General features: G+C 52.7%; 8 protein-coding genes across 8 annotated transcripts; 5 read left to right on the top strand and 3 right to left on the bottom strand.

Moving 5' to 3' along the window:
* Positions 1 to 569: 569 nt before the first annotated feature.
* Positions 570 to 2,257, top strand: INS49_006185 (uncharacterized protein; the record flags this gene model as incomplete). The annotated part of the gene is made up of 4 exons (XM_043166959.1): positions 570 to 946; positions 1,009 to 1,137; positions 1,191 to 1,425; positions 1,499 to 2,257. The coding sequence occupies 4 exons, from the start codon at positions 570 to 572 to the stop codon at positions 2,255 to 2,257; spliced, it is 1,500 nt and encodes a 499-aa protein (XP_043028103.1).
* Positions 2,258 to 2,549: 292 nt separating this feature from the next.
* On the bottom strand, positions 2,550 to 4,049 carry INS49_006184 (uncharacterized protein; the record flags this gene model as incomplete). Its single annotated transcript, XM_043166958.1, has 6 exons — positions 2,550 to 2,910; positions 3,048 to 3,072; positions 3,133 to 3,209; positions 3,276 to 3,393; positions 3,448 to 3,799; positions 3,867 to 4,049. The coding sequence occupies 6 exons, from the start codon at positions 4,047 to 4,049 to the stop codon at positions 2,550 to 2,552; spliced, it is 1,116 nt and encodes a 371-aa protein (XP_043028102.1).
* A 7,226-nt stretch (positions 4,050 to 11,275) lies between these two features.
* Positions 11,276 to 11,653, top strand: INS49_006183 (uncharacterized protein; the record flags this gene model as incomplete). The annotated part of the gene is made up of 1 exon (XM_043166957.1): positions 11,276 to 11,653. One exon carries the CDS (start codon positions 11,276 to 11,278, stop codon positions 11,651 to 11,653), a length of 378 nt encoding a protein of 125 aa, XP_043028101.1.
* A 754-nt stretch (positions 11,654 to 12,407) lies between these two features.
* Positions 12,408 to 13,186, bottom strand: INS49_006182 (uncharacterized protein; the record flags this gene model as incomplete). The annotated part of the gene is made up of 2 exons (XM_043166956.1): positions 12,408 to 12,516; positions 12,585 to 13,186. The coding sequence occupies 2 exons, from the start codon at positions 13,184 to 13,186 to the stop codon at positions 12,408 to 12,410; spliced, it is 711 nt and encodes a 236-aa protein (XP_043028100.1).
* A 668-nt stretch (positions 13,187 to 13,854) lies between these two features.
* Positions 13,855 to 15,017, top strand: INS49_006181 (uncharacterized protein; the record flags this gene model as incomplete). Its single annotated transcript, XM_043166955.1, has 2 exons — positions 13,855 to 14,041; positions 14,113 to 15,017. 2 exons carry the CDS (start codon positions 13,855 to 13,857, stop codon positions 15,015 to 15,017), a joined length of 1,092 nt encoding a protein of 363 aa, XP_043028099.1.
* A 1,159-nt stretch (positions 15,018 to 16,176) lies between these two features.
* On the top strand, positions 16,177 to 17,678 carry INS49_006180 (uncharacterized protein; the record flags this gene model as incomplete). Its single annotated transcript, XM_043166954.1, has 2 exons — positions 16,177 to 17,008; positions 17,065 to 17,678. The coding sequence occupies 2 exons, from the start codon at positions 16,177 to 16,179 to the stop codon at positions 17,676 to 17,678; spliced, it is 1,446 nt and encodes a 481-aa protein (XP_043028098.1).
* Positions 17,679 to 17,975: 297 nt separating this feature from the next.
* On the bottom strand, positions 17,976 to 20,051 carry INS49_006179 (uncharacterized protein; the record flags this gene model as incomplete). The annotated part of the gene is made up of 5 exons (XM_043166953.1): positions 17,976 to 18,335; positions 18,368 to 18,407; positions 18,484 to 19,099; positions 19,210 to 19,969; positions 20,049 to 20,051. The coding sequence occupies 5 exons, from the start codon at positions 20,049 to 20,051 to the stop codon at positions 17,976 to 17,978; spliced, it is 1,779 nt and encodes a 592-aa protein (XP_043028097.1).
* A 2,121-nt stretch (positions 20,052 to 22,172) lies between these two features.
* Positions 22,173 to 23,240, top strand: INS49_006178 (uncharacterized protein; the record flags this gene model as incomplete). Its single annotated transcript, XM_043166952.1, has 2 exons — positions 22,173 to 22,553; positions 22,686 to 23,240. 2 exons carry the CDS (start codon positions 22,173 to 22,175, stop codon positions 23,238 to 23,240), a joined length of 936 nt encoding a protein of 311 aa, XP_043028096.1.
* Between the last annotated feature and the right edge of the window lie 1,983 nt (positions 23,241 to 25,223).

Here is a 25,223-nt window from a genome sequence, read left to right as displayed (position 1 = left end):
CGTAGTCCCCACTAAGAGGATCACCCGATGACGGAGTGGCATAATTTGGGCAGGAAGCAGTGTGCTCATTCCTTCGAACAAGCCACACTGGTCCGGGGCTGCGCGATAATGACGCGGGAAAAAAGAGAGGTGGGCAAGGGCGATGCTTACCTAGGTAGGTCAGACCCGAAGACAGAAAAGTACCAGCCCCCACTTTGAGAGGGCCTGCGTGGGAGGATATTGATTCCAATTCCCGCATTCGAGCAAACCAATACGTTATGAATGATATCCAATGTTGGTGTTCAGGTCTGCTGCCAAGCAAGAACCGCCGAGAGACGACCCCCGTTCTTTACTTGGCGATGCGGCGCAACATAGAGCTAGCGAAAGATCATCCCACCGCCTGTCCATCAAGGTTCTCGGACGTGCTTTCCACAAGGCTGGGCAAACTGTGTGAGGAGATTTCTCATGGACCCCTCCTCCAGCAGCAGAGCACGGGCGAGAGAATCCAGCGTGTATTTTATAGGACCGTGCCATCGGTCGTCGACACTCACAATGAAGCCGATGGGTGCAACTCATCCGCCAACGACAAGATGTTGTCTCTTAAACACTTATCCACAATTTCTTTGCTGTGGGCTATCTCGACACCCCTCGTGAGCGGCCAAAGGACAACATACACGGGCTGCCACAACCACACGGAAGCCAGTGCCACCGTCGAGTACTGCTACGGGCCGGACGGTGCGGAGACGGCGCGTGCGACTCATGCCATCACCGGATCTGCGAGCCTCCCGGAGAGCGTGAGCGCGTCAGCCACCGCAGAGGCTCAAACCACTGCTGTGACAGGATGCCATAGCCACGAAACAGCCGTGTTTTGCATCAACGGGGCGGGCGAGGAGGTGCACGTCGAGGCCACCCCGACAGGAGAGGTCCCTCCAGCGTACACCGGCTGCCATGCGCACGATGCTGAGATGTGAGACGGCCTTTCACGAATGTTTCTTTCCCACGCGGTGGAGTACTGACGATCATTTTCAGGTTCTGCATGGACCCTGACGGCAACGACGTCGCGGTTCATGCTGAGGGCGAGGCTGCTGGAGAAGAAGGCCATGGGGAAACACATGGAGAATCGGAGGAACAGAACTGCCATTTCCATGCCGGCGTTGAGTATGATCCACTTGATTTTATGCTTAAATTTCTATTGCTCACAACAGTCACAGGCACTGTGTTGGTGGTAGTGGTGAGAGTGAAGGCGTCTCTTGCGGCCTTCGCGAGCGCGAGTACAACGTCGGGCTGCGAGTTGGTTCGCTCTTCATAGTTCTCGTCACCAGCGCCATCGGTGTCCTCGCTCCCTTGCTCCTGCACAAGCTCGTGATTGGGAGCATTGGTGCGAATATCCTGATGGCCGTCAAGCAATTCGGCACTGGTATCATCATCTCCACCGCCTTCATCCATGTGGGTTTATGTCCACCAATTCCTTCTGACATTCGTCCGTCCGTCCGGCCGAAGTGCTCATTGCATGATGCAGCTGTATACACACGCAAATTTGATGTTCACCAATGAGTGCATCGGCGAGCTCTCGTACGAGGGAACTACCAGCGCCATAGCAATGGCCGGAATTTTCCTGTCGTTCCTGGTTGAGTACGTCGGCCTCCGTATTGTTGCTGCGCATGCGGCCCGAAACCCCAAGACGCCCACGGCACAGACGCTCGGAGACCAAGGGAAGGGCGAATCGAGCAGTCCACCCCCTGAACCGAGCCGGACAGCCTTCGAGTCGCTCGACCACCACCACGTCGGGCCAAACAGCCACCTCTCCGTCCTGGTCATGGAGGCTGGTATCCTCTTCCACAGCATTTTGATCGGCCTAACGCTCGTCGTTGCCGGGGACTCGTTCTACCAGACACTGCTCATAGTGATAGTCTTTCACCAGTTCTTCGAAGGTCTTGCCCTTGGTGCCCGGATCTCTCTGCTGCCTGGTTCGATCTTCCCGTGGAAGTTCGCCATGGCCATCGCATTTGCGCTGATCACGCCCATCGGGATGGCGATCGGTATTGGCGTGCTGAACACGTTTAATGGAAACAACCCCAGCACGGTCATTACTTTCGGAACTCTCGATGCGTTGTCTGCGGGCATCCTCGTCTGGGTTGGAGTGGTGGACATGTGGGCGAGAGACTGGGTCATCGAAGGTGGCGAGCTCCTCTCGAGCGGTGCCTTGAAGACGCTTGGTGCTGGGGCCTCGCTTTGCGCTGGAATGGTCCTGATGGGCGTGCTTGGGAAGTGGGCTTAGCTCGGGTATGCCCAATACCGTCCTTGTCGACTTTCCTGTTCAGATCTGGACCCAGGCGTCGCCGAAACTCGGAGAACCTGTAGAGCTGCGATGGATTTCAAACCTCTAGATCTCATCAGTGGCGCCGTGCCTTGATCAATAATATCTCATCATATTATGAATACACGCTGAGTAATGTACAAATAGGTATTGTTCGGCGGGATCAACCACCCGCCGACTGTGAGCAACTCCCGAGTCCTGGCTCTGGGTGCACACCCTTTTTCGCTATGCTGGCTCAAATGGTTGACATCCTTCATTTTCGCGAATTCACAGGGCTCCACCCTGAATTCGTGTTCTGGATGGGGAGTTCGAACTCTTCCGACGGACCTCGTGATGAAGGTCGTGGTTGGTACTCCTGGGAAACCCGGCCGCGAGTCCCAAACGTGTCGACGTTTGAGCCCTTCTGTGCAGCCTTCTCGGCAGCGATGGTTGTTACGGTTACCGAGTATGTCCCGGCACTGGGGTCAAATTTGTTTTGTGAGACGGTCGTCTTCGCGTTGCTTGTTGAGTGCCCGAATGTCCTCGACGATATCGCAGCATGTACCTCCTGCAGGAATGGCCGCAAGACAGGAATGCACTGGACGATGATGGTTCCAGTAATTTCGGCCGAGAACCTAATTGCGCTGTCAGTATATCAAATCTTCGATGCTGAAGCCCCACGGGAGGCGGCGTGGTGCTCAAGTGTGGACACATCGCGAGCTGTGTATTGGAAGGTCGAAAAACTTTCCGAATGTCAAGGGGTAATTCTTACCATATCATAGATACCGCTCTTCGCCCTGAAACAACAACTATATTAGCAAACTGAGGCAAGAGACAGCACGTTGAGGGAAACATACAGAAGTAGAGCTCATCTTTGTCCCCGTACACATCCCGTCCCACCCACCATGTTCTGACGGCAGACATGATGGCAACGCTAGATTAGATGATGTGTCAGCATCGCTGCCAACGAGTAGTGGTCTCCTCATGGCTGGTAACTTACAACATCCCCAGGCTCATGGTCAGAGCAAGACCAATCTTCTCATACTTTCGCATGCGCAGCTTCATCGTGATAGCCCAAGGGAATAATGCCAAGACAAAGTCCATCAAGATGTTGTAGACTGATGAAACACGTCAGTAAACATCCTCTGCTCCGTTTCAATGATGAAGCTCACTATTTCCACCTTCCTTGAAACGGTCAAGGAACGTCGAGTCGACACAATAGTTCGGTCGGTACCACACGTCGTAGTCGGTGTCGTCGCACTGCCTGGCCCATTGGAAGAGGACCTTGGTGAACATGTACGCGTTCATCGTGACGATGATGAACCATAGGATGTATTGCTGCCATCGTTCGGTCATCCGGAGCAGAGACACCGCGAATGCTGTCTTGGATATCGCCTGGCCGACGAGGGTCCCGCATGATGAGATGTTGATTAATATGTGCATGCGGTCATCCCACTCCCCCTTGGTGACATATCCGGTGGCGAACTCGACGCTGATCAGGATGTCGTTGAAAAGAACGATCAGCTGTAGAGAATGTTAGACTTTTTCTTCCTTCATGGGTGACAGAGATTCCTAGTAGTGAGTGGCATACCCAGGAGAAAATGAGAATGTGATCATCCCACCACAGTCCGTGCCTTCGGGTGATCTTGCACCACAGGCGGGCGGCTAGGAAGACTGTTGTCGTTGCGAAGAGGCTCCATAGCCCCGCATTGACCTCTTTCGTGGGATCGACCAAGACGATGTCGTCCTTAAAACTACCACGCGGCGAAATCATTGTGACCAACAGACGGGTGCAGTACGTTGCAGCCGGCTAAAGGACGAACATCGATCGAGCTGGGCTGGACTGGAACTGGAAATGAAGGCTCTTGGGGGCTCTAGACTATGTACGAGACATGGGGCCTGGAGATGACTTATCCAGGAGCCACCCACGTGAAGTGACAAACCGGCCTGCGCCCCCCCGTGGATTTCATCGAAGTTTTGTGTCTTGCTTCAGCCCGCCCGGGGCCGTAACTCGTACCCACAAGTATCGTCAGCTCATCCCGGAGGCGTCAGTCTCGGAATAAAACACCTTGCGAGACATGACTCGGAGCCAGGGTTCCGCCAGGCCAAGCCGTTGGATTGGGTACCAAGTTGATTGCGAGTTCGTTGGCCGTCTTCTTTACCTGGTAGACCGCACATCGCGGAGCAGTTTCCGGTTTCGTCGAGCCTGCCTTCTGGGGCCGGTGTGTCGCCAACCGGCGTGCCACTCACGCAGTAGCGTGCAGGCGGCCGTGCACGCACGCCCCGAAGAGGGGCCAAATCTGCGCCTTGCTTGCGCAGAGCACATGCATCCCGGCCAGCAGCCCCCTTTCTTGCAGTAGCGGCAGTGACATGCACGCACGCAACGCAGGCACACGCAGGCTGGCCGACGCCGCTAAGGACCGTAGCGCCTGTCATCGAAAAGCATCTCTCACACATCACTCTCACACGTGGGTGCGTGAAAAGGTGTGCTCGACCGTGCCGTCGGCGCAGAGCCTCGGCCGGGCTAACGTGCGTGTGGCGTGGCGCTGCAGCCATCAGGGTGGCTGCCACTGGTTTGCAAACCGGGTTCTGGTTCCATGCTGCAGATCCAGCTGTTTTCTGAGGAATCCCAGGTGCCCCTTGAAACGCCCTTGGGGCGGCACCACGTGCTTGGATGTCACCTCGTCACATTGCGCTGCGGAGCTGGTACGACTCAAGGGCTACCAGAGCGAGTCGCTGTATTATTTATGGAAATTGTTTCGGTTAATTGACGGCGACATTTGGTTCTAGGGGGGGGGGGAAACCTCCGGTCCGCCACCTCGTTTTTCCCGCGGCCCTGGGATTCCCCAGAGTCCCGTAATGTCCTCTCTCGGCTTGGCGAGGGCTGCGTACGTCAAAATCGAACGCCGCGGTGGGGTTCGTCCCTAATAGAATCCAATGTCGAGGGCCTGGATTCCGACATTGTGGAATGACCGCCACGAGCTTGCAACCCCATGACGGCAGACATAAAGTTCAGCCCCGCTTAAAACCACACTTAAGTAGCCAGGGCTCCTCCCACGGCAACGGTCTAGATTGGTTAGGAAGTCAAAGTGTGATAGAAGCGTGAGGGCATGGTTGCATGTGGTTCGGACGGGAAGTCTCTTCCCTGAGGCACACGTGTACAGCCACAAGGGTGAAAGGAGAGGCCAACCATACCAACAGATATCGCGCAAAGACAAATCACTGAGCCCCCGATTTCATTTACACGGCCGGCCATGCGAGTAGTGTCAAAATACTCTGTACAATGTCCTCTTTCTCAGCACATGCAGTACTCGGAGATCAGGGAAATGCCGTAGAATGTTCCATACGGGCAGGTCCATACGGGCAGGCCTGTGCACTATGACATCCTTGTGCAGATGACCCGATGAGTGGAGGCTATCGTGCCTAATGTTACGGTATATATGGTAAAAGATTCTTCAGCACAGCATAGCTCCACTTGAGCATTTCACGCTAGCATCGCTCACTGTACAGTGCGTTCCTTCTCGTGAGCCCCGCCGGAAGGGGGGGCCGCAGAATGATTTACATGTACGACACCGCGCCGTCAAACTTAGAACGACTTCGACTGCCCTCAAGGGACACAGCCAATATTATACGCTTCGCCCAATTATCTACTATCTCTGCAGCGGCTTATGCATGGCATTCGGAAAAGTGTCAGCAATCTAGGGAAAAATCGATACCTGAATGCTCATCATCATGATGGTGCCTATCCCCTTTCTTCATGCTTGTTGTGGGTGTGTAGGACCGTAACATTATCCACCCGGCTAGAAACCCTCAACTACGTAATGTATTCCGGGCTGTGGGCAGAAGACTTGGCTTGCTTGAGTAGTATGACCTAATTGAAGCAGCACATACGATGAACTAGCCTTGATCATAAGTATAGAACTGCAGGTGCACACTAGGTACGGTAAAGTCGGAATATGAAAGTTTGTGCTCTTGGACAGCGGCGCTACTGAAGTATATTCTCAGTTAGAACACATGAGCCTATGTGCGAATGTTCAAGTAATGGCTGCTGCTATGTATGAGCACGAATTCGAGGTGAACACATAGCAACCCTAGGTCATGTAGTGAAGCCTCCGATGGACTTGACGCTCTGGTGCTAAGCAAGCATATCCTCTAAAGCGAGTTGTACGCAAGTGCGCGTAATGGGAATGAACGGCAAGCCACTCTGATTGCTTGTGAAGCAACTCGTAGAAGAAAGAAGTAGTAGTTGAGGGACGATCTCAGTGTTGCAATGCTTTTGAAATACGACTGCCGATGCGAGTCTCGGAGCAGCGCGATACCCGACTCCGATGATACGTCAAATCATACAGTGAGCGTGGTAGATAGGCTTGATCTCCTTCTGACGGCCTGTCAACGTTTCAAGCCGCCAGCGTCGGGCTGCTTTCTGATTCTGAACAATGTCGAGATTGCAAGCAAATCAATGGGAAATGAGCAGCAAATCTCGATCACCATCCTGGTCTCTCAGCGGCCTTCTTTCCGAACGGAGATACCTTGTCCATTCCGAGTCCACCCCACTTCCGATCCGTCTTAATATGTGGCTGCCTCACTATTCTTTGATCTAGAACCATCGCGCCATTTCTCAACTCAGCCGTGTTACTGCAGTTGCAGGCATTGCCCAGTTGCTAACACAGGAACTCGAAAGGCAGAATATGTAGCTTCCATCATCTCAGGACAGGCCCACAGGGATGCCCTCTCGGGACATTTCCCTGTCCCGAGACGGACCGCGCAAACACTTTCCCTTTAGCGTACCAGAAAGTCGTCTGGTTGGGTTCTCGACTCGCGTCGTGCAGATCGGAGACTTTGTTCTACACACCAGGTGGCCGATCCGGGGAAGAGGAATAAACGGAAACAGTAGAAGCTCCCCAGGGGCTCGGCGTCAATCCTGACACACATGTGCCAAGGTCTGCAGCCCCCTGTTCGCCATTGGAACCAACCCCATCCAGGACTAGTTTTGCATTTCGTGCATCGAAAACTCTTGGGGGCCGCGGGCCAAGGTGCCCAAGCTGGCAGCCCCTTAAGACCTCCATTTCCTTTGCATGCGAGGTGGGAAGCACAATGGATGACGATGCAAGTTATCACCCAACTGCTGCTTCCTACAGGCCACAGATATTCAATCTCTAATTACAGAGTAATTACAGGAACTTGACATGCATCCCCCAACGCCGTCTACTACAGTAGCCACATGGAATCCATGTGAAGGATGGAATCATAACCGCGCATAGAGATGCCCTGTGTCATTGCTTGGAGATAAACAACGCTCCTTCCCAGTATCTATCTCACGGAAGAAACCTTCTCAAGACAAGATGCTGATGACATGGGCCAGTGATTCGCTCCAGCTCAAGCGATTGCAAGGGTATTGTCGAGTCAGGAAGGGGAGCTCGATGCCAAGTTGCTTGGAAATGTTGTCACGGGCGTGGAGTGCAGCCAGTGACTCACTTGCTCATGCATTCCGCCATGTTGACACTTCCAGTCCCTCATTGCCTTGCAGGCGCAACCTGAACCAGGTTCAAAGCTGTCCAGGACAGTTAGCCGCGTAACGCGCGTTCTCCCCGTGCCCAAGTCTCGGTCTTATACTTGCCTTTGCCTATGTCTTATTCCACATGATCTTAGGCCTCGTGTATTTTCGGTAAAAAACAGCTATTCTATTGTTTTTCAGGGCCCGCTTGCGATGTGCAATTCATTGTTTTTGAGTCCATTAGTACAGCTCATCCTGGGGTTGGGTCTCGCGTGGAGAGTTGCTTCTTGATCATTGATCCATTCGCGGCGCCCTATAGACCACAGCCTTTCTAGCCTTCAACTCAGGTAGGATGGTCTCTCTTTTGGTACAATTAGCTGTGATATAACTCAGCTTGTCGCCTCCTGCTTCTGCGCTGTAGATTGGCTGTGCTACAGCCTCTTGATGGCTGATGATCAGCATCCGTCAAGTAGTAATTCGCTACATGACCATTTTTGTGAGCATATTGGTGTCTCCGAAACTAGATGGGACAGCATTCCAAATGTAAGTGTCAATGACCAGCCAGACATACATATCAAGGCCGAGGGAAACTTTTGTAAAGAGCATGTATCGAGGGACTCAGAAATTGTGCAAAATGTATCCTAGATGCTTCCAGGACGGAAAAAAGTCCATCTTAGATACATTACCGCATCTCTCCCCTCACAGAAAGCTCTCGTTCGGACCATGGCCTCGATGCAATTGGGACAACTTCCCATTGAGAATAATCACATCACGAATTGATAGCAGTAATCATAATGTGCCTGCTTCAGTCCTGCCAGTGCGCTCTACTTGAGATTATGCACGGATCGCACATACGGGAGCCTAAGATCCAGCTCCTTTAAGAGGAAGTATTACAAATTAACACGCTTGTATTATCAATTTCCAATCTGATATCAATAAGCTGCCGAATTATTTACGAGTCCAGGCCCCATCCTAAATTACTCGCTGTGCCCCTGTGAAGTGATAGAGCTGAATAAGTTAGTAAGCTTCGATTGCGTCAATTGCGTTATGAGGCTCAATACTTGAAGGCTCCCAGGCAAAATTCACCTATATTACACAAGGAGGCTTTCATCTTAGAGAAGCTTCATCCGTAGTCACCTTCATGTAGAACAGATCTAACATGCCGCGAAGTTCCATATGTCCGCTCACCTAGCCATACGTCCACCGTACATGTACAGGTCGTCCTGCGGGCATAAAAGCATATTACACTTGGCCCTAAATATGAGGAGAAAGTTAGCCGCATGCTGATTTTGATTTGCTAGTATTCCCAGGACCGAGTCGGTACCTATGGCTCTAAGATGGAACAGCTGAAAATGAGCCTGGCCACGAAGTTCGAACCAGCTACTTGATAAACCCTTCCAGTATTGTCCTCAACGGTTCTTGTATTCTTGTACCAGAGTGTATTACATTTAGGTGCAAAAACTTTCTTACAGGGAGAATCACCTCAGACTTAGTCGCCATATGAAATGGTCATTTACTATCTCTAGACTGACCAGTTGCAACCAATGCTCATGTGCGAGATTATACAGCCAATAGTACACCTTAAGGAATTATTCCATAGTGACAATCATCTAGGGGATTCCGAGATGCTTCAAATTCTGTGGCAGGCCCAGGTTCTAGCCAGTATTCGAAGTACACAGTGTCCGATTTCCAAATGCAAATGTCATCAACCTAAAGTACTGTATGAAATCTGAGGCTTAAACTCCCATAGTATTACTCCTATTACTAATGAGCCATTCGCATTCGCAGCATGTTCAAACTTTGTCTTCATTTGCGGTGTAGTATTAGGCCTTCTTGATGGAACCTCGACGGAACCACCGCAAAGATTAAGAGAGGGCAGAGCAGGCTCAACTTACATCTTACTCAGGGCTTGTCACGAAACAGGTAAATGCTGTGCATCTTCATCGTTTTGCGGCCACCGTAACGAGCGGCATAAAATTTTGAAGACAGCAACTTGTACCTCCCTGTCGCCGTACGGCAATGGTCTTGCTGTTATCTTCTCGCATGACCAACTATTGTTAGGAGAGCAGATCTAAGCTGTGGTCTGTCGTTTTACGGACAACCGCTTGTAATCCGTTCCAAGGTTGTTTCCTCGTTATGACAACAGTTCGAATGATTTGGTGACGTAATGAACATAACCGCTCTCGGTTTCCGAAGATTGGTACGGTACAGCACTATCTTCAAAAAGTCTATGTGCCCAGGTGCCAAGTGCATAATCTGAAGGGCAGTCTGAATGCGGGCGGCATGTCCATCTGCTGCACACTGGCTAAATGCTTGGAATGCCAGGACTTGGTGGAAGGTACATTCTGTGGGTACCACAGACTGGCGATTCTGGCATCTGGGCCGCCTTTGCCCAACGTGTTCCATGATACCTGCTAGGGACGTTATGTTACGTTGCGTTCTCTTTCGAAGGTACAAGAACATGTTCCCATCCCAATCGCAAATGCCGACTGTTCTTGGCTGTGGCTTCCAGCGAGATTCGCGCGTATAAGTGAGTCTGGTTGGCAACCATTGCTGCTGTAATTTTGACCACATATTGAGTTCAGTTCTTACCCACTTTACTGGAGGAGAAGCCCCAAGAGAGCAGCAAATAATAGCGCAGCCATTGCGTGATGATCCAAGGCGCCAGGAAACCCTCGGACTCAGCTTGTTTGTTGTCACATGCTGCGTTGTTTCGATGCCCAGCTCGAAAGCCTAGACAACGATTGCGTAAACATGCAGGCCCAGTCATGTCTAAAGCCTCGATGGCAAGCGAGGACAGCGTCTATCTCGGGGCGTGATTGGGCGCGATGGAGACAATGTTGTTTGGCGCATTGAGGGCTCAACGTCGTTCAAGAGTTCGCCAAGGCGGCTGTGTGGTCTTGGTCACGACCTGCGGTCGGCTGTTTCAGCCACCCGCCGGCGCCTTAGGCGGCGGCTGTTATATGGCAATTACGGCAGCAATGATGTAGCTCTTACGCAGGCGCGAAGAGCCTTTGGCCGTTGCCGCGACAATAAGGTATTGAGGTTCGAGGACGTGCCAGCTTCCAAGCCGTTGATATAGTAGTGAGCACGGCCTGCTTGTGCTGAAGACTTGGACCTTCATCGCAATGTGGCGATCGGCGGACTAACCTACGTCAATTCGCCAGCTTAGCACTGAATGATGTATATTGCCCAGATGAGCTGTACGAACTCTATACAGAGTTGGGCGTCGCCGCATGCGCTTCACCGGCGGCTGTTCAGTCTTGGTAGCAAGGCTGAGCGTACCAGAATATCCAGCTTCTCTTGACTATCATGAAGTTACCAAAATAGAAACTGACCAGCACGATTATCAAGTATAAAGACTCGAGGACGTCGTCAGGCTTCCGGTGAGAAACAAAGCATCATCATCATCAAACAATCAACACACACTATTACCAGAAATCTCTGAAACACTTACCTCATCTTCCTCCTAAACTTTTCAGCAACCTGAAGCAAACACCAGCAAAATGAAGTCTACTCTTATCCTAGTTTCACTTGTGGCAACTGCCATCGCCTCTCCAGTACAGCTGCGCGAACTTCGGAACGGTGAGACCCGCTCTCTGCGAAGGAGCTCACCGGAGTCTGCCGTCGCTGGCCGCCAGGTCATTGAGGACATCGATAACGAGACCGGCGCTGTGGATTTTGCCAACGACGAGGACAACGATGGACAGGCCGATGATGCGGACCAGGACGATGATAACGATGGTATTCTGGACAACGTAGACCCTGATGATGACAACGATGGGGAGTTGGACGTGACTGACAACCTGGATCGGCGGGACGATGACTTGGATTTCCCCGATATTCCCGACAACATCGATCTGAACCCCTTCGACAAGCACTAGTTTGCTCTGGCTCGTGGACATCGGATTGGAGGAATTGGCAGGGTGATGGGGCTGCGCTGTAGGGGAGAGTCGAATGATGGGCTCATGATTCTGCTTATTTGACATTTCGGTTTCCTTAGCTGGCAGGGTGGTTGCTGTGGCAAGATGTTTAGATTTAACCTTCTCGCAGTTGTTTTTAACCTTGGTGGTGTGATGCTTTCAACGAGGCACATGCAGTTACCTCCCGTCGCTCGCTTGGGGAATATTTAGATGAACATCATCAATGACAATTGGAATCAGTCATTACCTAGGTACCGCCCATTTCCAGCGACATGATGCGATATAGACAGTATGCACAGATGGTAGGTTTTGAAGAACTGTACGTCCTGGGGATTTTCCGCACAGTCGCGGTATGCGTGAATTGATATCGAGGTTAACAACGGAGGCTGAACAGATTTGTAGAGTATTGTTCTTGCAGTCATGCCGCTCGCAGAAAAGAACCGTAACGTGGGCCGTGGGAATTAATTGAAGGCAGGCCTCGATGGATGTTTATCGAAGTTCGCCTCTATAAATGGGCATAGCTGGTTCAGCTTGGGATATATCAAAAAGAGAAAACCACTAATTCACGCCCAGCGCATCAAGCTCTTCATATCACTTGTACAGTCGAATTCAACATCTCTCGTAGCTCATCTCTCGTCCGTGTCACCAAATGACTCAGTGTCACATGGTTTGTTATACATTCCTGTTCCATTCCCGGCCCGACATTTTTCTCGGCTCAATCATATTTAGTCGAGCCCGTAGCTCGCGACGCAATGTTAACAGCATCGAAGAGTTCGGAACCAAGTTGGTAGATCATGTAGGAGGGGACGATGAGCCAGGCACCGCTATAAATAAACATCGCATCAGTCCTTGTTCTTTTCAAGAACCGGGGGATGGGGCCGTTGCGACTCACTTTGGAATGATCCACAGGACGAGAAGGTCCCACGGCTTGTTGTGGCCAATATTATCGAAGCCAGAGAAGTATTCGTTCAGCCAGTAAAGCACGGTCTTGCTGACTGTCATCACACTAGCGGAGAACCCAAGCAGGACAGCCAGCCCAGCCTGACTTCCAGCAATCCTCCTCCTCTCCTTAGCGTCCCTCAGCCCAAGACTGCCCGCGGCGCGATACCAGATGACGAAGTAGGCAATGTACATGATGGTCTCGATAACATTAAGCGTACCCTGGGCCGCGGTGAACCCGTTGCCCAGGTTGAACTGCTTGGAGCCGTACATATGGTCGACCTCGCCGTAGAGGGCATACGGCGTCCAGAGTGGCGCGTGTGCCCATCCTCCGGGCATGGTGGCGGGGCGCCCGAGGACGTAGCCGGTGTCCCATATCACGAGCGGCAGGGAGATGAAGAGCCAGACGAGGGTTGTGGTTGTTGGCGCGTGGGACCAGCCGGAGGGAGTAGCGGGTCTCGGGGTTCGTTGCTTGCGAGGGGAGACCCTCAGGTCTGGGGCATCCATGTCGAGGCCCGGGGTGAGGGCACGCGAGGCGGAGCGTGTTGCTACCATGTTGGCTGGAGTTGCTTGTTGTTGCTGGCTACCGGGCTTTGGCAACTGTCGTTTGGATCGTACGCACGCGGCTGTTGACTGCCTGAGGACACCCTCGCAGAGGAAGAGGATGTTGTGTAACTCGAGAGTCGGAGGGAGAGACGCGTGGGATCAGGATCAACAACACAGACAGAGATGGGTTGAAACGGAGGGGCGGGAACTGGAGCTCCCCGCGACTGGTGCTGCTGAGTAACGAAAATTAAGCTTCATGATTGGCCATTGGCCAGCTCCCCTCCCCCCCACCGACAAGGGTCCTATGCCTCCTCACGTCGATGCAACATTGGGACTGCTGTGCGGGACTGTGACGAGACGTGAAGATGCTCTCGTTGTTCGATGTGATGTGGAGCAGCCAACTGTTACGGAATTCGTGTAACTAAGTGCAAGACAGTGACAGATATTCACGGATTTTTCTTGCTCTCTAAGAATTGTCCGTTCTGTGACCCCTGTGGTTTGACGTCATACCGCAAGCGCAGCTAGCCACGAGAGCGAGCTTGTGTGGATGCGTCGCTCCTGCACTCACTGACACGGGTGTATCGGATTGACAGGCGAAATGGACGGGAGGAGGGGTAGGGATGGCGACATCGCGAGAACCTTTGGACACTCGACTCGACCCCGCTTACACACATCCAATGCTGCAATTGCCCATGTCCGCCCGCATTCGACTGCAAGCAATCAACCAGCACATCATGACATCTGCCCGTCCAGCTCCAAGCACAGTCGCCGGGCATCTGGCCGGCAGCAGCCAGTCGTGGCACGGCAAGGTCGTCCCTGACGGGCCTTTCAAGCCAGAGAAAGGCCGATATCGACTCTATATTGGTAACTCATCCTCAGACAGCACAGCAGGCACACCCTGCCTGTAAAGAGCATCCGTCTAAGCATCGTCACAGGTCTCTTTTGCCCCTTCGCGCATCGTGCCAACATCGTTCGCCATCTCAAGGGGCTGCAGGACACTATTCCCGTCACGGTCGTCAAGCCATATCCCAAAGGCGATGAGAAAGGCTGGCCGGGATGGCAGTTTCCCTCCTCCGACTCCGAGTACCCCGGAGCAAATCCTGATCCCCTCTTTGGCGCAAAGTACCTGCACGAGCTCTATTTCAAGGATGATCCAGAGTACAAGGGCCGCTACTCGGTGCCTCTGCTGTGGGACACCCAGACTAACACCGTTGTCAATAACGAGTCCGCTGAGCTCCTCCGCGACCTGCAGACTGGCTTTAATTCCATCCTGCCTGAAGAATACTCCAAAGTGACGCTCTACCCAGACCACTTGCGGGGCGAGATCGACACCATCTCAACCTGGATGCAGCGCGACCTTAACACAGGTGTCTACAAGGCCGGCTTCGCTACCACTCAGGAGGATTACGACAAGAACGTCCCAGTGGTCTTTGCCGCGCTGAACAAGCTCGAGAAGATCATCGCACAGCACGGCGGCCCATTCGTCCTCGGAAAGGACCTTACCGAGCTGGATGTGAGGGCCTTCGCTACAGTCATTAGGTTCGATACAGTCTATGTGCAGCACTTCAAGTGCAACTTGGGCACTATCCGGCATGACTATCCCCAGATAAACAACTGGCTGAAGAACCTATATTGGAACGTGCCGGCGTTCAAGGACACAACCGATTTCAAGCACATCAAGGAGAACTACACCAAGAGCCATGGCGACATCAATCCGCGTGCAATCACGCCTCTGGGTCCGTGGCCCGAGGTTGAGGAGAATTACGAGAAGGATTTGAGCAAGGTGCCGACTGGGGGCGTCAAGATGCCCCTGGTGCTTGATCTGGAGGAGAGACTCTGAGAGACAACAGAAAGGCCGTAAGGAGCGGTGCCTTCGCACCTATTCCAAACCCGATGCTCACGAAGTGCGAGCCTTTCCAGTGACTGTCGGCCTACCGGCCGGCGCTGAATTTGAACATGATCTCCATCCTCGCTGATGAATCGATGACTAGCTTCGAGTGTACAGTAGCCTGCATCTTGTCAAAATCCCGCGCCAGTGCCGAGGACCCATAGCTTGCCGCTGCAGGCACCAGCTTAAAGTCGTCCGTCATTGGTGGCCAGCCCTGCCGTCCAGCCGTCCCGGTGTGGTGGTGCGCCACGAATGTCAAGCATCTGACTCCTCAGGGGGCCATTTTCGCTGTAGCCTATTGACTTGCAAGGATCAGCAGGCCATCGCTCAGACGGGCTCGCCCCAAGCCGGGGGAGGGCCCTGTTGCGGCTCCAGGAGACAAGGGACTCGACCGCATGTCTCGCTTCCCGTCGCCTGCATTTGCATAGATCTATCTCCTTTTCCCCCTACCAGGCCAGCGAGGCCACGAGATTTGATTTTCAGAAGGATTCCGACCCAAGACGCCGGGATTCCCAACGCGGCCACAAGCATACGTTAGAGCCCGTCTAGCCCGTCTATTTTTGCTGCAGAAGCATCAATTGACTTCATCTCTTCGGGGCCATCCCGGGACAGACCCTGCCCTGCAGCCATAGGCTCTGGGGAATGAGACCGAGATGCAAATGGTAACTCCCTCTTCTCCCCAAACTCGTGTGCACATTTCATTGGTCGTCTCGTGTAATCCTCACCCCTTTGTTAATGTTGTGGCTTTACTTGGAGGGCACCCCAGGCCGTGGAAAGCTGGCCTCGAAGATCAGCTCCCTTACTGTGTAGGTAGTGGCTGGGCCGGCCGGTCATCCAGAGACCAGACGAACCGGGCAGTGCTCGCAGTGTGCTAATTTTCGGGCAGCGGTAGTGGCGTTACATTAGATCCACGCATCTCAGTAATCACCTAGGCCGACATTACACAGGTCTAAGGCCGAAGTCATAGCATAGCTGTGACTTTCGGGATGGCTATATTACTTGCCTAGTCCGTCCATTTTGATAACTGGTCGTCATGTCGTTCATACCTTAATTCGAAGCCGTCGAGAGCCAGTGCAACGAATTGGCTGAACGGAATTATTGTTCTGTCACCATGATTTCCTCACTTCTTCTCGTCGCTGCTGGTGTCGCAACTGTCTCTGCGGCACCAAACCTGAAGCCAAGGGCGGACCCATCAGCATTCTGCTCCTCGTCAGACAGCACTTACAAGCTTTCCTCGTTCGACGCGCCAGTTCCAGGATCCGGTAATGCCAATGGCATGTCAACATGGGACCTCACCATTGACGACACATCCGCCGGCCACAAGCAGAAGATCACAGGCTTCGGTGCTGCTGTCACGGACGCCACCGTCTCGGTCTTCAACAGCCTCAGCGACTCGGACCGATCCCGTCTGCTGGACGAACTGATGACCAGCAGCGGTGCCGACTTCAGTCTGATGAGGCACACAATCGCCTCGTCAGACCTGAGTGGCGACCCGGCTTATAGCTACGACGACAACGGCGGCAACGTGGACACAAGCCTGGGCGGGTTCAACCTCGGCGACAGGGGCAACGCGATGGCTTCTCTGCTCGCCAAGATGCGCAGCTTGAAGTCTGGCCTGACTATCCTCGGATCGCCGTGGTCTGCGCCCGGCTGGATGAAGCTGAACGGGGTCTTGTCCGGCACCACCGTCAACAACAACCTCAACCCCAGTTACCGCGATAGCCTCGCCAAGTACTTCGTCAAGTACCTCCAGGCTTATGCCGCCAAGGGAGCCTCCGTCGACGCCATCACCATCCAGAACGAGCCGCTGAACAGCCAGTCCGGTTACCCGACCATGTATGTGTACGAGGATGAGAGCGGAGATATTATCAGCCAAAATGTTGGGCCGGCACTCTCTGCCGCTGGGCTTGACACGAAAGTTTGGGCCTATGATCACAACACAGGTGAGGATATTCCTTCTTTATCTGACTAACACACCAACCATACTGACATGACCTAGACGTTACATCCTATCCCCAGACGGTCCTGGACAAAGCATCACAGTACGTGCCAGCCGTAGCGTGGCACTGCTACGCCTCCAACACAGACTGGGCCACCCTCACCGACTTCCACAACAAGAACCCAAACACTCTCCAATACATGACCGAGTGCTGGACCTCCCCCCAGACCGGCTGGTCAGCCGCCGCAGACTTCACCATGGGCCCTCTCCAAAACTGGGCATCTGGCTCGCTGGCATGGACGCTGGGGTCCGACACCACGTACGGCCCGCACCTGTCCTCGGGCGGATGCGACGCCTGCCGCGGGCTGGTCGTCGTCGACACCTCGGCCCGGACGTACTCCTTTGCGATCGACTACTACATGATGGCGCAGTTCAGCAAGTTCATGCCCAAGGGCGCGACGGTGCTGAGCGGCACGGGCAGCTACTCGTACGGCGACGGCACGGGCATCCAGAGCGTGGCCACGCTCAACCCGGACGGCACCCGGACGGTCGTCATCACCAACAAGTTCGGCAACGACGTCTACGTCACCGTGTCGGCCAAGAGCGGGGACAAGTGGAGCGGCCGGGTGTACCAGAACTCGGTGGTCACTTGGGTGCTGCCGGCCTCGGGCTAGGGATCCGGGGGCGTGGGGCGTCGTTGGTCGGGTCTCTGGGTCGTGGAGGCTGTTGCTGTGATGATAATTATTTTTTATTCGATGTAAATAGATACTCAAAAAGAGACTTCATGTCAATCTATCTTTTGACATATGACGAGTCAGCTCAAAAGGCTTCGGCTCCCAACTGTTCTCCCCAAGCAGCCACCACAGACTTGAGACACAACCCGTCACAGTAGTGGTACTGATAACAGCCCTGCACATGAAGATTCCAAGTGCTTTGTGTGCCATTATAGGCTTGTGCCAAACACTAAAGGCTCAGTATGGCTGTGGACGCTGCTGGCCCGCGCCACTGTAGTGGTTGACAAAGTCGAATATCTCCTTGTGCCACACCAATTGGTTGGCTGGGTTTTCTATGATGTGGCCCTCGTCGGGGAAGTTGAGCAGCTTGCTGGGCACACCATTCTGCTGGAGCAGGTTGAAGAGCATGGTCCCTTCGCTCTCAGCCAGCCTGTAGTCCCGCGAGTTGTGGACAATGATGTGCGGCGTCGCCCAGTTCTCAACGTAGAGGAGCGGGTTGAAGTCGTAGTAGGGGTTGCCCGGCCTGAAGGCCGTCGAGTTGATGGGCCCCAGGAAGTCGTGGAAGGGGAAGCCGACGAAGTCCGTCGCGCCTTGCGCCTTTGGGTCAGGGTGAGCCCTTCAACTGTGACCAGGGCTTTGAACTTGCGGCCGAAGTCTTGCCCTTGGATCCTGTTCCGAGGGAATTGCTAGTCTTACCATGACATGGCGCGGGATAATTCATTTCATGCCACGTGGAATCACTGACCAGTTGGGCATGTAGCCCCCAAAGCTGGCACCAGCGTGGATACCGTTCTCTACGTCGACGAATGGCAGATTGTCCTTGACGTGCTTCCAGCAGTTCACGATATCACAGAATATGTACGATCCCCAGGTCCCGTAAGCGGCGTCGGTCAGGTTCTGGCCCCAACCCCAGCTCCCAGTCGGGTTGGGCGAGACAACGACGTAGCCCTGGTCTGCCCAGACCTTGAAGTTGAACTGCCCTTGAAAACCCCACATGTTGAAGCTGGCAGCCTCTGGGCCGCCATGGGTGATGAGAGCCAGTGGGTATTTCTTGGAGGGGTCAAAGTTCTCTGGATAGACCACCCAGGCCTGCTGTTCGATTTCGATTTCTGATGTGTTCGTGGTGTAGTAGAACTCCGAGGCGATGGACGAGTCCAGGCCCGCGGCCGAGAGGACGGGGTCCGCCTTGTTCGCTTCGAAATAGGTCCGTATGATTCCGCCGCCGTCAAAGTCCACGCTGTAGATATCGCACGGCGTCCAAAATTTGGAATCGGTTACAAGCAGAGTGTTGTTGGGTAGAGCGTAGGCCCCAAGCACCGTGCCGCCGTAAGTAATATTGAAGGGCTCATATGAGTCTCCGGCTGTGATGGGGATAGCAAAGAGGACTCCGGCCCTCGGTCGGGCGCTGCGGTGTAGATCCACTCCGAGTCTGAGGCCCAACCTATCTGGAGCGGAGACCGGTCCCAGTCACTGGCAAGTCGGGTGATGTTAAAGTCGGCACCCGAGCCATGTATCGATGTTGTGTTGGAGATATCGGCAACATATATCTGGTTCTTATCGTTTCCATTGGTGATGCTTTTTGACTGGGTGTACAGAAGCTTGGAGCCATCAGGGGAGAACTTGGGCGACGACGACAAGCCCTGCGCTTCGGGGTATTTTGATCCATCGCGTGGATTTACTGGGACTGCGTCAGCCGCTACATCCTCAAAAGGGACTACATAGATCTGAGAGCTGGAATAATTGGCCAGAGGGAGGTGAATGTCCTGGGTGTTAAATGTCACTAGACTACCGTCTGGCGCAAGGTCGTAGTCGTTGGGGTCAGCCGAGCCAGAATCGCGTGGGCTTTCAGCGCAGGTGACGTCGCAGATGCCCGTCACGTAGTTGCTCAGCTCACCGTCGAAGGTATAACTTCCATTCCCCAATTTCAAAGTACCACCAAAGACGGCATTTCGTTGAGGGCTGAGCCAGTAGTCCCAGACGCGGACGTAGGTGCTGTCATAGACCCTGGCACTGCTCCCGCCCAATGACACGGGGTCCACAGCCTGCGTTGGGTTATAAGCTGATCCGTCTGGGTTGGCCTTGGTGTAGAGCAGGAACCTTATGCTCCCGTCTGCTACCTGTGCCGCTTTGAGCCCGGCGTAAGGCGCAGATAGCGTCGCGACCAAGGTCGAGGAGGTCTCGAGGGACGCGGCATCTGCCGTGTACAAGCCCACACTACCGTCGATGTCTGTCTGTGAGCTATTGATTTAGAGAATGCTGGTACATCTCGGGCCGACGAAGACAACCTCTGAGATCTCATTGCCAAGATACCATGTCCTGATGTCTCGTGTCAAATCTAGAAAATTCCAGAAGGGTATGACACCAGTGATAAAGCCACTGTTCTCGTCAAAAGTGTAGTTCACGCCATTAATTAATGCAAATCTCTTTTAGAAGTTAGCTATTTGGTCTCTGGCTGCATATCACTTCTAGAATAACTGGAGAAAATCATACGGGGGGAGTCTTACACCTGTCGGGTTAGGAATAGCAGGCGCGTACTGGTTTGCGGAAAGCGACTCAAGTGGTGTCAGGGCAAGGACATGCAGACATAGACCAAGAACTGTCGTCCCTATCCTCGATATGGTTTACATGGCTAATCTCTACCCGCTCAGGTCTAGCCTTTGGAATTTGCGTGCGAGATCCAGCTGCAGGTTACAAGCCCGAATCCACGGTGACGGATGTGGCGATGTGAATTATATACCCGGTACAAACTCTCGAAGGCTGAGACTTAATCACAGCGAATGGTCTCGGCGCTGTATTGCGTTCCAACTGAAAGCCATCTAACTATCACTTGCAGTCAAGGCTGGGTGGCGGCAGCCAAAACCAAGTGCACCGGGCTAGGGAGGAATGGCAAGTGGAACATCTCCTTTCGAGGAAGTACCAAAGACGGAAGAACCGAAATGCATACCCCTCTCTGCAGGTGCACATTTAATTGTACTGCCTCCTTGCTTGGCTTAGACACGGCAGGCGCGTGCTCTGTTCAGATCAAAAATGAAAAATACCACACAGTTGACACCACAACTTAACCAGCCACAAGGTCACGCCGAGCACCCAGGGCGACGCAAGCAATAAACATTAGATTGACAATAAATCTCAAAAGCATTTCATTCCAAATCCCTCTCGAGCGGGGTTGGGGATCTGACTCACCGCACTACCGGTGCTTCGTGACATTCTGCTGCACCATCGACCTCCGCTGCTCTTCACTAATAGCAAAATTTGAGAGACTAAACACAGATTCTACATCAAGCTCGTTCTTACATTTGAAGTTCAACAGCAGCACTTATATGAAGCCATCTTCTGCAGAACTGTTCTCGTCTCACATCTCATAATGATAAGCTTGCTCTCTCAGTCGGAACGAGCAGTGATAAGACTTTCAATGCTCACCAATCTAGCAGCTCTATGTTATTTGTGCGGCCTGTCTCAGTATGAAAGCGCAGTACCAACAGAGGATATTACTTCAGCATCAAGGTTCTACTAGTATTTCTGGCTCGGCCTCAAACAAAACAGGTCTCTTCGCTCCTCGACAGGGCAAATACAATCTTCTATTGATGTCCGGATCCCTGAAACCTATCAGCATCTCCATGTGATGTAACTCATTTCGATAAAGTTGCGCGTCAAACACCAAGAGGATGAGTTTCTTATGGGCGTTTACCAAGGCAATAAATGGACCCCAGATAGATGACTGGCAGCTGAGAAGACCGTGAAGTAGGGGAAGACAGATACAGTCCCTATCGAGAGCACTTGACCAGGAAAGAAGGCCTTGCGGCCTTTGGCCTGATTTCGGAGGTTGATCTCACATCACTCTCGGTCTGAAAATTCACTTGAAGGCTGGATATACCAGATGCAGTGCAATCTGATTCAACCAGAGGCAGCCATCCGACAACTGGCATATTTCACACAATACTTCCCCAAGCCGGCTGAATAACACAGAGCACGAGGTGGCCTCAGATTCGATATTAGACGCATCACAATTTCTATGGGAACCATTACGACAGCGATGTTGGGGCTTCCTCTTGGGAAGCCTTCATGCACCATTTGACTTGCATTTGGCGCACCAAATTGATTACTTTGGCAGGTCCTTCTGATTGCCAATCAAACCTTAATGCACTCAAGCTTAGACTTTGATGAGTAGCGCATGCGGTGTCAGTGTGGGATAGCGCAGCCCACGTCACTGCCTCGAGCCCACTGCATTAGGTAGTATTGTTGGAAAGAGCTTGCAGCCAACCATGGCGAAGGTGGCCGCCAAGACGGCCGAACTCTTGGTTCTTAAGGACCCTCGTGTCCAAGGCCCGTGACCCATAAAGCGCACTTGAGCAGCAGCTGAAATATACTCCACAAAAGGGCTGGACTCGACCGTCTGGCCCGAGTCGCTCCATAGCTTCACATTTACCTAGAAACATGAGGATTTACACGCTATCATTGTTCGTCGCGGCTGCCGCTGCCCAAGCAGCTCCTGCAAACCCCCTCCCCTTCAACGGATGGTACGCTGATCCCGAGATCCGCGAGTACGACTCTGTCTTCTGGATCTTCCCCACCACGTCAATCGTCTTCGAGGACCAGAAGTGGTTCGATGCCTTCTCGTCTCCAGATCTTATCAACTGGACCAAGCACCCCAATGTCTTGACGACTGCGGCCATCAGCTGGGCTCAAGACAGCCTGTGGGCTCCGGCTTCCATCCGCGGGACTGATGGAAGGTACTATTTCTATTTTAGCGCGAACGGTCTTCGGAGTCAAGACACCACAGCCGGGCTGGGCGTTGCGGTCGCTGATGTCCCCGAGGTGAGTTGAACCCTGTTTCGTGTGTGCCTTTGTTGAAGCGGGAGATTTGGAACAACGGGGGCGGGATCTGGATGTCAGTGCAGGCGTCTTTTTCTTTGACGACGCCATGGACTGACGACCACCAACACGTAGGGTCCTTACAAGGACGCACTGGGCCGCCGGCTCTTGGATAGCGTCATAAATGGGGCCAACCCGATGGATCCGGATGTGTTTGTGGACGACGATGGTGTGACATACTTCTACTTCGGCGGCAGCGCCGTCAATGTCGGGCTTCTCAACGAGGACATGGTCAGCTTCCGGCCGTTCCCAGACTCCAACTCGACCTTCAAGGACATCACCCCGTCCCCCAGCTTCGTAGAAGGCACCAAGGTATTTAAGCGCAACGATATCTATTACATGTCATGGTCTGAGAATGGCTATGGCGATCCCACATATCAGGTTGCGTACGGTACGTCTTCTTCACCTCTGGGCCCGTTCACGCCCCGGGGTGTTATACTCGCGCAGAATGCGAGCGTGGCAGTGGCAACTGGTCACAATGGCATTTTGAATCTGCCGGGGACGGACGAGTGGTACATAGTCTACCATCGCCGACCACTAAATGAGACGGATCCGAATCATAGGGTAGTTGCCATCGATAGGTTGTATTTTGGTGAGGACGGGGAGGTTCAGTCTGTTGTGATCACATAGACTTAGCGAGGACGCATATTTTCAGGCCGCACATGCAAACAGGAGACGGTGACGCGTGTGACGCACCATTGAACAGTGTTATTAAAGTCTCAATCAAATCTCTACCTTGGTTTGCTTAATCTGGGCTATCACCCAGTGCCAACACGGGGCGTATACTCTCGACTTGTTATTACCCTTCCACATCAGATTTTATTGGATCCCACTGGGATCAATCCACTAGCAGACTCGTCGCTCTGCAGAAATGCTTGTCTGGCTGCTTGTGGATTTGCCCGCGCCCAAAAGCAAGCTCTAAATGTTGATTTGGCGATAGTACTTACAAAAGTCCATGTGGCGCTTGAAACATTCACCCGCCCCCAAACAAAAGGGAGAAAGAAAACGGGATTAAAAATGCTGGGAAATATCCTTCAACTTGGGCTCAATATTTCGACCGGATTTGGCAGGGCTTTGACAACAAAGGCATCAATCCGCGCAGTTCGATTAGAACGCGATCGCGGGTTCCTTCGCCACGGTCATTCGCTTTTCTTTGCTCGAGTTCACGTAGTGCAGGTTTCTGGACAGTGAACTGGAATTACGGTACAGAAACTTTCCAATAATTCAATTATGGCCGCACAACAGCGCGGAGTTACTCTGGCGCCGGGAACAATCAAAGATGATGAAGAATACTACATGAGATACGTTCCACTATGGTCAACACCAGGGAGAATGTCCCAGGAACGACGCCCGGCTATCGAGCCGGGTGACCAATTTAAAAATCCGAGCAAATACGCACTGTCTGTCCAGCTCATCAAGTTTTCAACAAACAGGATTGCTAATGTGCAATTGAATACACAGCCGATTCGGAATTGATTCACATGCCCCATTTGATAAAGGCGTCTCCATGTTGACACCTCCTCTGCTCCCTGGCATCGAGGATTGGACCTCAGACTGGCAAAGCGCCATCTTTTCTGGATACACATCTCAGCAAGTAATGCTCACCAGTTCTAGGATCTCAGGTTGCAAAACCCTAACTGACAGTACTCTTCGGGTTCTAGCTGAAAGACCAGGGTGTTTTTGATCCAGATTGTGAGTATCTTTCCAGAAGCATCCACAAAGCCGGCTTCCGTACTTGTCTCACTCATAATAATTTCTTCGTGCCGCCAAAACTCTGATACTTAGCGAGTAAATGGCTCTTGGGCTAAAATTTTGACCTGGGTCCACTGGGGAACTTCTCACCATTCTGCCTTGCTGACCTTGAATATCCAGTGACAAATGATGGGTTGAGCGGCTGGCAGAACGAAGACCTGAGTGTAGAGTTGCATCCGTGAGTAGTTGATCGACCGGTATCTAATCCATGAATCTTACTAAGGCTGTCAATAGCGTTCTGAGGCGTGAAAGATGGGTCGATCAAACAAGGGAAGGATGGAACCCGCAGATGCCGGAGCTTCGTTACCGGGACGACAATACTTTTACAGATATACGATGGACCATGGAAGAGGTATGGATACTAGCTACTTGAACTGGACGATGTGCAGCCTTCACTACCAATCATTTGCCTTTGACCTGTAGTATTCACCTAAAATAATTTTGGTGTTTAGGATTTGATATGGACGGCGATGCAACCGGCACTAAAGCTTGTGACCAACGTTATAAGGTCAAGGCATCCATTCTGGTGTGCTTTGTTGAGTATCTACCATATGCGACCAGTTGACCTTGGCCGCCTACCTTTTGCAAGAGACGAGTATCCGCATCATGGTATGTAGGACTTGCAGCACACTTACAGACCAGTGGGATACAGACCTTGCTAAGTTCCCTTAACATGACTAGATCAGTGGACGGATATCGCGACGGTTTGGCCGGAAGTAGATGAAAGTCAAATGTTTCCCGAGGCCCGTTAGTACATGTCTCCTGCCATTGCAGTTGCCCGGCTGTTGTTTTCTGCAATCTCTCCAAGGACTTCTGCGTTAACTCAGGGTCTGTAGGGTTTTACTAACGCACAGTAGGGTC

Source organism: Diaporthe citri (assembly GCF_014595645.1).
Source record: "Diaporthe citri strain NFHF-8-4 chromosome Unknown scaffold_2, whole genome shotgun sequence".
Lineage (NCBI taxonomy): Eukaryota > Fungi > Ascomycota > Sordariomycetes > Diaporthales > Diaporthaceae > Diaporthe > Diaporthe citri.
This window is presented reverse-complemented; position numbering and strand designations above follow the sequence as displayed.